General features: G+C 36.6%; 1 protein-coding gene across 19 annotated transcripts in view; it reads right to left on the bottom strand.

Moving 5' to 3' along the window:
* ABI3BP (ABI family member 3 binding protein) overlaps positions 1–14,247 on the bottom strand; it is a 286,413-nt gene that overhangs the window by 21,812 nt on the left and 250,354 nt on the right. For all 19 annotated transcript variants that reach the window (XM_072614163.1, XM_072614173.1, XM_072614165.1 and 16 more), the window contains 6 exons: positions 13,050–13,133; positions 11,722–11,829; positions 10,976–11,098; positions 10,410–10,478; positions 6,011–6,220; positions 1,905–2,013 (listed from right to left, as the gene is read on the bottom strand). In XM_072614163.1, coding sequence (XP_072470264.1) covers positions 1,905–2,013; positions 6,011–6,220; positions 10,410–10,478; positions 10,976–11,098; positions 11,722–11,829; positions 13,050–13,133 — 703 coding nt within the window. The remainder of the gene's footprint in view (positions 1–1,904; positions 2,014–6,010; positions 6,221–10,409; positions 10,479–10,975; positions 11,099–11,721; positions 11,830–13,049; positions 13,134–14,247) is intronic.

The raw sequence follows: 14,247 nt of genomic DNA, 5'->3' as shown, positions 1-14,247 counted from the left end.
ATACTGATCTTCTGTTTTTTTACTTAAGCTTAGTAAAAAGCAGGAAATGGAGGGTAAACTTATCCAGCCTTCCTAAGCTCAAATCTGCCTATTAAAAGGTTAAAGTAAAATAACCTTTTCCTTTTTACACTTATCTAAAAATACATTATAGGACAGAGTAGGCTCTCTTCTCAATTGCTGTCATTTTTGCCAAGGAAACAGGATAAATTACACCAAGTAGGCTTTTCCTGAATGATGTGGGTATTTTGACTTTACTCGTGGCCATTAAGAAAAATTAATATTTGTATTTTTTCCTTGTGATAGCTTAAAATTTCAATAAGATGTCTTTTCAAGAAAAGGTACTTCTAAGAAACCAGTGGATCCCTTTTATAGTCTAGAACTAAGGATTTCTAGCACAGAAGGCCATGGAAATCTGGTACCCACCATAAATTTTCTTTTCTTTTAAAAAAAGATTTTTTTTAAAGCTTACTATTGCTGGCCTAAGGCCCACAGACAAGCTCTGCTTGGTCAGATTTTGTTCGGGTCTCTTTTACTTGAAAAAGATATCAAGATTTTATGGTAGCAATGAATCGGAAATGGTGGTTATATTTAGACTGAGTAAAGGCTGAAGAAATTGTGGTTTATGAAAGAAATGGAATACTATTGAACATCAAGAGATGATAAATCTGAGGACTTTAGAGTAACATGGTACACTTTTGTGTACCAATACAAAGTGAATTAAACAGAACCAAGGGGACATAAAGGGCACCTAGATTTTACAAGGGATAAAGTGCTGGGCTTGCAGTGAGGAAGACTCAACTTTAAATCTGGCCTCAGACACTTACTAACTGGGTTATGCTGGACAAATCACTTATCACTGTTTTCTTCAGTTTCCTCATCTATAAAATGAGCTTTAAAAAGAAGTGGCGAAATATTCTGGCATCTTTGCCAAGAAAACCCCAAATAGATCATAAATATTCAGACATGCCTGAAATGAGTAAATAACAAGGGAACATAGTGACTACGCTAATATAAATGAAAACAATACTAAGAGGCCACTGAACTCTGAATTGTGATGTGATATTAATGTAGATCCCAAAGAACAGATGATGAACTGCAAGGCCTTGCTCTCTTTAGAGTGGTGGAGAAACTATGTATGATGAACATGTATATGATGTCAAACAAAGTCCCTGTGTCTTACTTCTGCTTCGTTTTTTTCATTGTAAAAAGGCTTTGTTGGGAAAGAACTATGATATAACATCAAAAGATATCAATAAGATAAAACAAATGACTTGAAGAAACAGGGGAGGGATCAGAGAAGAGAAACGCACATGACCAAATGGTTCAGAAACAGGTTTTCAAGTACTAGTGGGCTTAGAGAGATCGGTTTTTATTGATTGATGTACAGAGTCCTTTTACTTTTTTGAAATTTGCTTTTAGTTGAACCATGATTTAGTTTGTGATACATACACCTCAGCTGTGAAAATGTTTTAATACTATACATGCAAAACATGATTTTCATTAAGAAAGGGGTAGTTTTGTTTGTCATTGGTTATAATGGTCTTTCCCCTCTTTAATAATGAAATATACAGAGCTCACTTAACTCTCATAGTAATTCTTCCAGGCTGGTACAATGGTTGCTATTATTTCTATTTTGTTGATGAGGAAACAGATTCAAAAAACTTAAATGACTAGCCAGACATATACAGTAAGTAAATGATGGGAGCAGTATTTAAACACAGATCACTTCTACCCGTAAGATCAGCACTCTTTCCAATATCCCCAAGTTTTCCCCAAGAGTTCATCTGTTGTATCACATATTGTCATATAACATGGAAATGATCCATATTCAAATGCTACCTGTCACAAATGTAATATCAATTGATGGCTACTAGATTTGCATAAAAAGGGTTAAATTGGGTTACCTGGTGTTTGGTTTTAGATTCTCTATTGTAGAGAAGGTTTGATTTGTAGTTTGAATAGACTCCTTTTTCCCAGTAGGTGCTCCATTTTCTTTGGATCTAATTTCATATTCTAAAAAAAAGGACAAAATTAATCAAATAATAACAACGTTAACAGGGTTCAAAACAATTTCCTTACAACAGCCTTGAGGTAGCTAGAGTATTGTTATTGTTTCCATTTTATGGCTGAAGAAAGGGAGTCATAGACAGGCTGTCTCACATAAGATAACACAATCAGTAAATGATACTACCAGCATTGTACTCATCTTTTGATGCCAGATGCAATGTTCTTTCCACTATAATACAATAATTAATTGAACAGTTACTCCATAAATTTAAAGTGAAGCAATTAATTACCAAATCTAGAATATTTTTTCCCCCAGATTTTTGTTATTGAATGATTTTTCAGTCATGTCTGATTCTTTGTGATACCATTTGGGGCTTTCTTGGAAAAGATAATGGAATGGTTTGACATTTCCCTCTCCATCTCATTTGACAGATAAGAAAATTAAAGCAAACATGATTAAGTGACTTGCTCAGGGTCACATATGTAATAGATGTCTGAAGTCAGATGAATCAATCATGAAGATGAATCTTCCTGATTCCAGGCCTGGTGCTCAAACCACTGTGCCACTTAATTGCTCCAAGTTACAGATTATTTCCAAGTGGCTTGTACTTCAAGATTTGCATTTTTTAGGAATATACACTTGGAAGAACTTTGGTAGTTGCTTGATACATATTTCAAAAATGTTGGCTACTAGTGAAAATTTAAGATGTTGCTATTATTGCCTTGGTTTTTGGCAGCTTATGTCTCTGACCATAGATCAAACAGACAATAGCATCTCTTGTACACAAACCGTGTGCAAATTGAGGCATTAGGTGCTGTGGGAGGTATTATCAAGGAAGTAGGGAAATTGATATTTGCCTTAAGGGTTTAAAATCTAGTGTCAGACAGTCCAAGCATACACACAAATTGCTACAAAAAAAAAACCAAAACAAACTAGTTCTGACAAATGTTCTCAGTGAAAAATAAATTAACAAAATAAACCACTTTTGCTTGCACTCTTTTCTCACAATTATTTTTTAAGAACAAGCTCCTGCCTTGATGAATATTCTTGGCTAATAAAAGTATGTCAACATTTCCACGAGTAAACCTGAATTTCATGCCAGAAGCCACTTTTAGGTACTCACAGTTCTAAACAAAACAAAGATCATTCTCCATAACTTAAGCTTTCAGAATATTATTGTGCTATTTCTGAATTAGCTAATTATTCTCTCCTGCTTTGAACTTTAGCTAGAGCTTTGTCTTGCCAAGTACTATAAGTAAACAAATAAAGAAGCCAGATAAAATAAAGAAATAAGCAATCACCTCTATACAGAGAGGTGAGGTGAGAAGAGTACATTAGGTGTCTTGGTAATTTAGTCTAGATTTTTGCTAGCAGTGTTGAGATAAAAAGATGTGCTAGGGAGGTTAAGTTAAAGCACAACAACTTTAAAAGATTAAAAACAAATGTCTACGGTAGACATGTTTTCCAGTTTTAGTCAAGGGAGGTTTTTAAAAGTTATGATATTTTATTTTATTAACATGTTAAAATAGTTCAGTAAATATTTCTTATTTTTCCAATTTATATTTTATGTTACATGTATATGTCTATTTACTTTTATTTTATGTTGTATATACTCGTGTGAACAATATGTAATCATAACTGACAAGTGAATAAATGTACTTATTCAAGCTTGAGGCTCACAAAATTCCTGAGAGAAGAAGGAATTAGATAAATATGCAATTGGGAAATATTTAACAAAATAAGAATGCAATACAATGTAGATGTTAATTTCTTTTTCTAAGTTAGTTTGTGCCCTTTAGGAATCTGTTCTAATCTGAGTTTGACACCATTTCTCTAGACCAACTCTTTACTACTAATGGCCTTTAAACTTTTGATCATGCCTTGCTATCAGTAAAAATTTTCTGAGCAAGCACTTCATTACACACATAGGTATATATTATTGTGATATTTTAAACCATTTCTAAAGCAATATTCTTGAACGACTTTAGATACTTTCTCTTTAATACAAAACAAAGCTCAGTGATATAACTGAATGAACACTCATCTTAAAGGTCAGAAGACCTCTGATCATTTCATCTTTCAGTGCTTCAGTTTCTTTACCTAAATAATGATGACAATGATGTTTGCACTAGCTTATCCATAAGGTGGTTATGAGGAAAACTCGTTATGAACATTAAAGAGTAGAGAATGGTCCTATTACTTCTCTGTTACAGAGAATCCCAGATGAGTAAACTCACTCTATCAATGCAGTTTGGAAACTCCTTTGCACCTTAAAGATATCTGGATAGTTGCCTAGAGGTTAAGTAATGTCAGGATATATCATGTGTGACTACATACAGGATACATATAGGTATCTGACTTGCCCAAGGTCTCAGAGCGAATATCTTCCTAACTTTGATGCCAGTATTCCATCTGCTATGACAGGCTTCTACACACCTTAACTAGTTATGTAAATGACTTTTTATGTAACTTTGCACTGGCAGCTCTCAATTTATATGGTAGCTACTTATCAACTTTTAAGGTTTTCTATCCTCTTTTTTGGTTTCTTTTATAACTAGACTTTCAGCTATTGGGTTCTCTGTGAGCAGTTCCATCAAGTAGTATTTGGCGAAAAGGAAAGAATCCCAAATTGATTATTTCAATCATTCGTTTTATCTTTCTTCCAATATCACTCATAATGGAAAGTTTAATGTTCACATAAATACCATCATTCAAGTCATATGAGTGTTTTCATGGAGGGCCAAAGTTACTGATACTTCTGTTTTGTTTAAAAGCAAATGAATAATAACATAGAAATTATTCAATGACAGTTCACCACAAATATGATTTTTGGAAGAACTTAATGCAGAGGTTCTCAGAGTTTTTGGTCTCAGGATCCCCTCATACACTTAAACATTATTGAAGACCCCCTAAAGAACTTTTGTTCATATGGTTTACATATATATTTATTCCATTAGAAATGGATACATCTTAGTATTCTTATGAAATAGTTTTGACCTCACAGACCCCATGAAAAGGTCTTAGAGACCTTCAGGGATATCTGGACTGTCCTCTGAGAACCCTGCTAGTATATTGAAGGCAACAAAGCAGATATCTTCAGTTAAGTGTCTATAGCAGGCATTTTGTAACATTTGTTATTGACTATGTTCTTAAATACTAAACTGAAGTTTCTCTGACTCTGATGATGTCCCTTTGCATTTGAGGTTTCAAGTTTTTCTTTAGTTCTACAGTTTGGAAGACAAATTTAGAGTATTTTTTTTCTTGAAGAATGGAGTTTTAAAAATTGGATTAAAGGTTACTTCTACAATTAATGAGGCAGAATTTCTGACATAAAGTTTTCCCTCTCGGAATTTCAACTTTTCAAAATGTTTGCTTCCTTTGCCTTACAAATTTCATATCATACATTACTAAGGACATAAACAGGCAAATTTAGATATGAAACAGACTTTAGATGACATAGAGTCCAACCCCCTCATTTTACAAATGAGGAAACTAAGGCACCGGTTCACACAACTAATCAATGTCTGAGAATGGATTTGAACCTAGTTCTTTCTGATTTCAGGTCTAATGCCACCTCCCTTATATTCTACTTCTCCTTGAAAGCAACGCCCCCAAACAAAAGATCAACCCCAGAGAGATTATGTCCAGGATCACAGTGATAATTAAAGTCTGACGCAGGATTCCAACCCAGGTCTTCCTGACTTCAAGTCCAGCACTCTATCCACTGAATCATACTGTACATGGTAGTACAATCACCAGGTTACACTTGATCAAAGCAACACATTCTCATACCAAGAGCAGAACTTAGGACCTGGCAGCACCCTACATGAGAGAAGGCCAAGAATAAATAATAAATAAGGTATGCCCCCAGAAAGCTAGGTATAACCATGGACTACCAGGCAAGTATTAATACCATCTCACCACATTCTCAAGACAAGATACTTCTTCAATTAGAGGTAAAATCTTTCCATTGAAACAACAATCTTTAAGTCATTAACTGACCAGTGACTGTGTCATTCTGTGGCTTGTCCCAGTCCAGTATGACGAATGATGAACATCCTTCCACTGTGACCACAGTGACGTTGGTAGGAGGATTCTGGGGTGGGCTTGTCGCGTTCTCCTCTGACACCTCCTCTTTTGGGAACCATTTCATCGAATCAGTGATAGAACATGGCTCATTCTCAGGCTTCGGAATATATTTCACATGAGGAGCTAGGAGAAGAAAATCATTACTGTTTAATCCCTGCAGCTCAGAAGGCAGATGGAAAGCAAATGTCCACTTTCAATGTGATTCTAAGTGGCAGGGTACCTGGCCAGATGGAAGAGAATAAGGAGGTTTATTACACATAGGACTGTAGATTTTATGCTTGGACTTTGATTTTACAAATGACAAAACTGAAACCCAGAGATGTCAAATGATCTACCCATAGTCATATAGACAGGAAGTAACACAGATAGGATTTGAACTCAGATTCTCCGTCTCCAAGTTCAGTCCTCTATCCTTCACAGGTAGATGACATAGTGGGCTTGGGATCAGGAGAAACTGAGTCACTAACTCAGTGAATGTGTGACTCTGAACAAGTCACCTAACCTTAGCTTGCCTCAGTTTCCTCAATTGTAAAATGGGGACAATAATGGCAGCCACTTCCCAGGATTATTGTGAGGATAAAATGAGATAACACTTGTAAATCAATTAGCACACTGCCTGGAACATAGTAGATGATTAAGAAATGCTTATTCCTTTCCCTTTACCTTCTATATCAATTCAAATAACCGGATATCTTGAAATTAAGTGTTTTGAATGAATTTATTATTATTTTCAGTAGCAGCCATACCTTCATAATACCTTTATGATAATAATGTTCTTACCTTTATAATAATAATGTTCTTAGGGTAATATTAAAATTGCTTTCTACCTTTTGAGCTAAGATGGCTTCGGAATTTGGGGTAGCAGCAAGAAACCCGTAGAGAATCAAAAAACTTGCTATAAATGATTCAGAAACTCTGTGATCTATGAGTTGAAAATTACAAATTATTGCAGGGCTTATTACCTTATGTCAATATATGCGGTACTTTATCTGTATCCCACTATGTTTTGCCTTTTTAAAAAATTAATTAATTAATTAATTTAACTTTTAACATTCATTTTAACAAAATTTTGGGTTCCAAATTTTCTCCCCTTTTGTCCCCTCCCCCCAACCCTAAACACCGAGCATTCTAATTGCCTCTGTCACCAATCTGTTCTCTCTTCTATCATCCCTCTTTGCCCTTGTCTCCATCTTCTCTTTTGTCCTGTAGGGCCAAATAACTTTCTATACCCCTTTACCTGTATTTCTTATTTCCTAGTGGCAAGAACAGTACTCGACAGTTGTTCCTAAAACTTTGAGTTCCAACTTCTCTTCCTCCCTCCCTCCCCACCCCTTCCCTTTGGAAGGCAAGCAATTCAATATAGGCCAAATCTGTTTAGTTTTGCAAATGACTTCCATAATAGTCGTGTTGTATAAGCCTAACTATATTTCCCTCCATCCTATCCTGTCCCGCATTACTTCTATTCTCTCTTTTGATCCTGTCCCTCCCCATGAGTGTCGACCTCAAATTGCTCCTTCCTCCCCATGCCCTCCCTTCCATCATCCCCCCCACCCTGCTTATCCCTTTATCCCCTACTTTCCTGTATTGTAAGATAGGTTTTCATACCAAAATGAGTGTGCATTTTATTCCTTCCTTTAGTGGAATGTGATGAGAGTAAACTTCATGTTTTTCTCTCACCTCCCTTCTTTATCCCTCCACTAATAAGTCTTTTGCTTGCCTCTTTTATGAGAGATAATTTGCCCCATTCCATTTCTCCCTTTCTCCTCCCAATATATTTCTCTCTCACTGCTTGATTTCACTCTTTTAAGATATGATCCCATCCTCTTCAATTCACTCTGTGCACTCTGTCTCTATGTGTGTGGCCGTGTGCATGTGCATGTGTGTGTGTGTAATCCCACCCAGTACCCAGATACTGAATAATTTCAAGAGTTACAAATACTGTCTTTCCATGTAGGAATGTAAACAGCGCAACTTTTATAAATCCCTTATGACTTCTCTTTGCTGTTTACCTTTTCATGCTTTTCTTCGTTCTTGTGTTTGAAAGTCAAATTTTCTTTTCAGCTCTGGTCTTTTCATCAAGAATGCTTGAAAGTCCTCTATTTCATTGAAAGACCAATTTTTCCCCTGAAGTATTATACTCAGTTTTGCTGGGTAGGTGATTCTTGGTTTTAGTACTGGTTCCTTTGACTTCTGGAATATCCTATTCCACGCCCTTCAATCCCTTAATGTAGAAGCTGCTAGATCTTGTGTTATCCTGATTGTATTTCCACAATACTTGAATTGTTTCTTTCTAGCTGCTTGCAATATTTTCTCCTTGACCTGGGAACTCTGGAATTTGGCCACAATGTTCCTAGGAGTTTCTCTTTTTGGATCTCTTTCAGGCGGTGTTCTGTGGATTCCTTGAATACTTATTTTGCCCTCTGGTTCTAGAATCTCAGGGCAGTTTTCCTTGATAATTTCATGAAAGATGATGTCTAGGCTCTTTTTTTGATCATGGCTTTCAAGTAGGCCCATAATTTTTAAATTGTCTCTCCTGGATCTATTTTCCAGGTCAGTTGTTTTTCCAATGAGATATTTCACATTCTCTTCCATTTTTTTCATTCTTTTGGTTTTGTTTTGTGATTTCTTGGTTTCTTATAAAGTCATTAGCCTCCGTCTGTTCCATTCTAGTTTTGAAAGAACTATTTTCTTCAGTGAGCTTTTGAACCTCCTTTTCCATTTGGCTAATTCTGCTTTTGAAAGCCTTCTTCTGCTCATTGGCTTTTTGAACCTCTTTTGTCAATTGAGTTAGCCTATTTTTCAAGGTGTTATTTTCTTCAGCATTTTTTTGGGTCTCCTTTAGCAGGGTGTTTACTTGTTTTTTATACTTCACTTGCATGTCTCTCATTGCTCTTCCCAGTTTTTCCTCCACCTCTGTAACTTGATTTTCAAAATCCTTTTTGAGCTCTTCCATGGCCTGAGCCCATTGGGTGGGCTGGGATACAGAAGCCTTGACTTCTGTGTCTTTCCCTGATGGTAAGCATTGTTCTTCCTCATCAGAAAGGAAGGGAGGAAATGCATGTTCACCAAGAAAATAACTTTCTATAGTCTTATTTCTTTTCCCTTTTCTGGGCATTTTCCCAGCAAGTGACTTGCCTTCTGAGTTTTCTTTCCACCCCCACCTCGCCTCCAGCTCTGCCCAGCTAGTGCTTGGGGTCTGAGATTCAAATGCTGCTTCCCAACCTCAGGGTTTTGGGTGGGGGCAGGGCTGCTATTCAGTGTGACATTAGGTTCAGGTGCTCAGGTGAGGGCAGGGCCGCCACACAGGACTCAGTTCCCTCAGGGAGTTTATGCAGAGACCTTCAACAATGGATCCAAGCTCCTGCCTTCTTGGGGAGCCCAGGTCTGCTCCTGCCTCCGTTGCTGCCTCCCTAGGGGGCCTGAGTTATCGGGGCACCCCACTCCCCTCTTGACCCGCCAAAGAGACCCTCTCACCGACACTTGTCACCTGTGGGTGGAGGGACCTGTGCAGCTGCTAGAGATTCTGTCCCTGAAGCCTGCTGGGATCTGCTTCTCTTGGTGCCAGGCGGCCAAGGCAAGGCTGGGCTTGGCTCCAGGGTCTGCAGTGCGAAGGACCTTTTGCGAGAGATTTTCTGGGCTCTCTGGAACAGAAATCTCATCTGCTCTTTTGTTCTGTGGTTTCTACTGCTCCAGAATTTGTTGGGAGTTCTTTTTTACAGATACTTTATGGGCTATGGGTTCAGAGGTAGCATATGTGTGTCTTTCTACTCTGCCATCTTGGCTCTGATCCCCTTTTCTTTTTTTTTTTTACAGAGTTCCTTTTAAAAATCATTTCTCTGCTCCTGTGTTTAGGGACAATAGAAGACAGGATGTTTCTGCATCAATCTATTTTAACCCAGGAATTTTTTTTTGTCTTCTTCATTCACTTATTCACTCATTCCTTCATTCCACACTTTGCCTATGTGCAGAGCACTATGTTAGGCAATGTTGGGGATATGAAGATGTAGAAGACATGATTCCCCACCTCAGAGGAGTATACACTCTAATAGATGCTTCAATAGATTGATTTCTGCCAATACAGGTGATTTGGTAGGACACAGAAGAACATCTGAGGAAATTTTAGGATTATAGTCAGGAAATGATAGGAGAGGTAAGAAGAAACCACTTATATGGCAAAACCCTTTCACAGTTTTGACTAAAATAATCATTTGACTGCATACCATTTTGACAAAAGAAAGAAGGAAGTGTAAAAATGATAAAGTCAAGTCCAGTATAATTGAGGATAACAGGATTTCCAATCAGCAAGACCTACCCACAAACCGCTGATTCCCCAGGGAATCGGTTTCTCTTGTAGGGCTTGAGCTAAAGTCAGTCAAGTTACCTGCAAAAAATAAGGTTTAGTATAAACATTTCTGGAAAATTGACGAAATAAAACTTTAAGATGTTATGAAGAAACAAGAAAGTCTTAATTCTGAATCTTCCCCATCCCATTCCATTACTATGGGGTTTATAGCCAAAGAAGTCAATCTGTGCTGAACTCTACCTGCAGCCCATATACATTTATTACATTGCCAAGAGATTTTGTCATTTCTCTGCCCCTGCCCTTGGTACAGTGGAAGATAAGATGCCACTGCACCAATCTATTTTGACCCTTCTGTTTTATCCATTTTTACCTCATCATCTTTGGTTCTTATTCTCCTTCCTTTCCAAAAAGAACAATAACAAAAATGAATTCTAAGCAAAAAGAAAGGAAAAGAGAAACTCTGGTACTAATACCTACATTTGATTAGTTTGTAGGGTTCTTTCTTTTCCACCATGGAGTCAACTCTTTGTACTTTGCATCCAAACAACCAATGGTCAACCAGCTTCCATACTTACCATATTCTTCTGAAACAGAGACCGTTGGCTGCTTTTTGTCAGTCTCAGTCTTTTTTGGCACGGTGGGGCCAGTAGGTTTGACCTTTGGAGGAGGGGAAGTTACTCGTGGTAACAAGATGGTTCCTAGTTGGGAAAACATTTAGTTTTATTTTAGCGCAACAGAATTCCCCATTTGGAGGAAATGTCAGAAGTGGGATTAGGGGAGTATGTCCCACTCTTATTCTCAGAATTATCTTTTCAGGTTACTTTCTGGGAGGTGAGTAAACAATCTAAAATAATCTTCATCTACTAATTGTTGAAAAACCTGAATAAGTTTCCCCCTGCACTATGCACACAAATATCCAAAGAAAATTATTAGGATCACAATAGTTGATTACAATAATATATAATGTGACATGATATGACATGACATAACACAACACAACACAACATAACATAACATAACATAACGTAACATAATATACATTAATAGGACTACAAAAGCATCATTATGATGCTTACTTATCTGGTCAGATGACAAATGACTAAGAGTGGTTATTTCCGCCATCTAACCTGCCTCAGAGTCAACCTGGGCACAGACAGAACCCATTCAGGTGGTGGAGGAGTTTTTTAAAGGGTAATTTGACTCTGATACTTTTTACATTTCAATCTAAGGCACAAAGGACTAGTTTGTTCTGAGTGGATAGACAAATATTTAAAATAAAAGTGGAGGGATAGGGTAGGGTCAAGGTATGAGTCTGACATACCTGTACTTCCTGGCTTGCCAGTCACATTGTTTGGTGGTAGAGGTTTTCTTTTGGTTTGTGTTGGTTTAGGAGGTGGCAAGGTGGGGTGATGACTATCGGGGGCTGTACCTAGAAGATCATATTGCACACATTGGTGTTCTGAAATCTGGCCACATTTTTATCCATCTCCACTAAACAACATATGCAAAAAAGACCCTGAAAGAATTTTAATAAACAATGGGATGCCCATCAGTTGGGGAATGGCTGAACAATTTGTGGTATATGATTGGTATATTTTGCTATAAGAAATTATTAGCAAGATGCTCTCAGAAAAACCAGGAAAGACTTACATGAACTAATGCATAGTGAAGTAAACAGAACCTGGAGAATGTTATACATTGTACACAGTAACAGCAATATTGTAAAATGAACAACTGTAAATGACTATTCTCAGCCATACAATGATCCAAGACAATTCAGAAAGACTTTAGATGAAATGCTATTGAGGGGGAGGGAGGAAGAAAAGGAGAGAATTTGGAACTCAAAAATTTTGAAAACAAATGTTAAAATTTATTTTTACATGTAATTGGGGTAACATTTTTTTTTTAAAAAAGGGAAAACAATTTAAGAACAAAATTATATCTGACTGGTTAAGTATCTATCCTGTATATCCCCTCTAGCATCTTACAGATGGTGACATCTCAGTATTAAATTAAATTAAATACAAAAAAGAAAACAATACCAGTAAATGATTAAAAAAGAATTGAATATAAAATAATTATTAAAGTGGTGCAACCTAAGAAGCTATTATATACCTAATTGATTGATGAATTGTTTTCATCCCCAAAGGAAACGTTTTGCTAATAATTTTACATCATTTATGTATTCCATTAGTGTTGGTTTGGTGGCTTGAGGTGAAGGAGTGGATTGTGGTGGGGATTAGGTAGCTGTCCAATTCTGACATTTGCTTTTTGACCATGGACAAATATCACTTAAACTCTTGGTGCTCTAAGGAAACTTTTTAAGCTGTAAGTGGTAGAGAAGTTGTCTTTAGAAGGAGCTTCTAGGAATTCTCTTTACCAATGAAATCACAGGTACAATTCTTATCCCCATAGTTGTACAGTGCTCTTAATTATCGATCTTCACAATAACTTTTGTGATAGCTAGCACTGGTATTTTTTTAAGCCTCCCATTTACAGAGAAGGAAAACTAAATCTCTAAGAGGTGGTATTGTTTCTTCCTTAGGGCCACAAGACAGTATCACATTACATTATACGAGGTAAATGGAGATTCTTTATTGTGCTTCCTTGAAGCATCATTTTCCCATTCTCTTGATGACCTGTTCTTACCTGGTTTTTTTGTAGCATCAAGTGAAATATTTTTGGGGGCATTGAAAGGCTTTTTAAGATCTTCAGATATTGACTTGGTATAACCTATTAAATAAAGGTAATAATGTATATTTAATGTACTTATTTTGAAATGAAACAAAAAAACTCTGCCAACAATATGCATTACCTGTATAAATGGGGATGTTGTACTTCCCTTGTTAAGATCATGCTGTTTATTTCTGCCTTTGGTTATATTACATTGAAGCATAAGAAAAATAATTACTTTTTATCCATTGGTAGGCCTTAGTCATTGAAATTACATAGTTTTTCCTTACTGCAAATAGCACTTAATTTGTGATCTTTGATCCGGGTAAAAATAAGCCGTTCTTAGGAATTTTTTTAAAGTTTGGATATCTTTACTGAATTCAAGTTTTTATGGTAATGTTTGATTTTTGTAAACGTAACTTTTGAAAATGAAATGTCAGGTAGGTGAAAGAACGTAGAACTTGGAGAAATTATCTCAACTAGATAATTACTAGCTTTACTAGCTTTTGGGACCTTAGGTAATTTTCAATTTCCTCTACTACAAAATAGAAATAACAATAGTTGCACTATTATTATACAACACTTTATGAGGGAAGCACTTTCCAAACTTTAAAACTGATACTGATATCACTGATTTTGTAGTTTTAACTGAATGTTATTGTCTGGAGTACTGATTTCACAGTGTTGTTTAGTTTTTTTTCTGTTTTGTCCAACTCTTCGTGAGATCCATTTGGGGTTTTCTTGGCAAAGATGCTGGAGTGGTTTGCCATTTCCTTCTCCAGCTCATTTTACATGTGAGGAAACTGAGGTAAACAGGAATAAAGTGACTTGCCCAGGGTCACACAACTTGTGCATGTCTGAGGCTTGGTTTGAACTCATGAAGATGAGTCTTCCTGATTCCAGGCCCAGCACTCTATTCACTTTGCCATCTAACTGCCCACACTGCTGTGCTAAAGACCAAATGAGATAATTTATGCAGAGTACTTTGGAAAGCTTAAAACACTTTATGAACATTTATTTAGCTGCTATGATAATGTTGGACATTGATTTCATATGATTTCTGATCTATGACATATGATTATTTGGTCAGATGCTCCATGATGCCAGAGATCATGCAAACTATTCATCTGATTTCCCTGAGGCTCCCCCCTACTTTACATGTTTATACTGGCCT

This window comes from Notamacropus eugenii, chromosome 5 (assembly GCF_028372415.1).
Source record: "Notamacropus eugenii isolate mMacEug1 chromosome 5, mMacEug1.pri_v2, whole genome shotgun sequence".
Lineage (NCBI taxonomy): Eukaryota > Metazoa > Chordata > Mammalia > Diprotodontia > Macropodidae > Notamacropus > Notamacropus eugenii.
The sequence above is the reverse complement of the archived record's forward strand: the minus strand, read 5'-3'. Positions and strand labels throughout refer to the sequence as shown.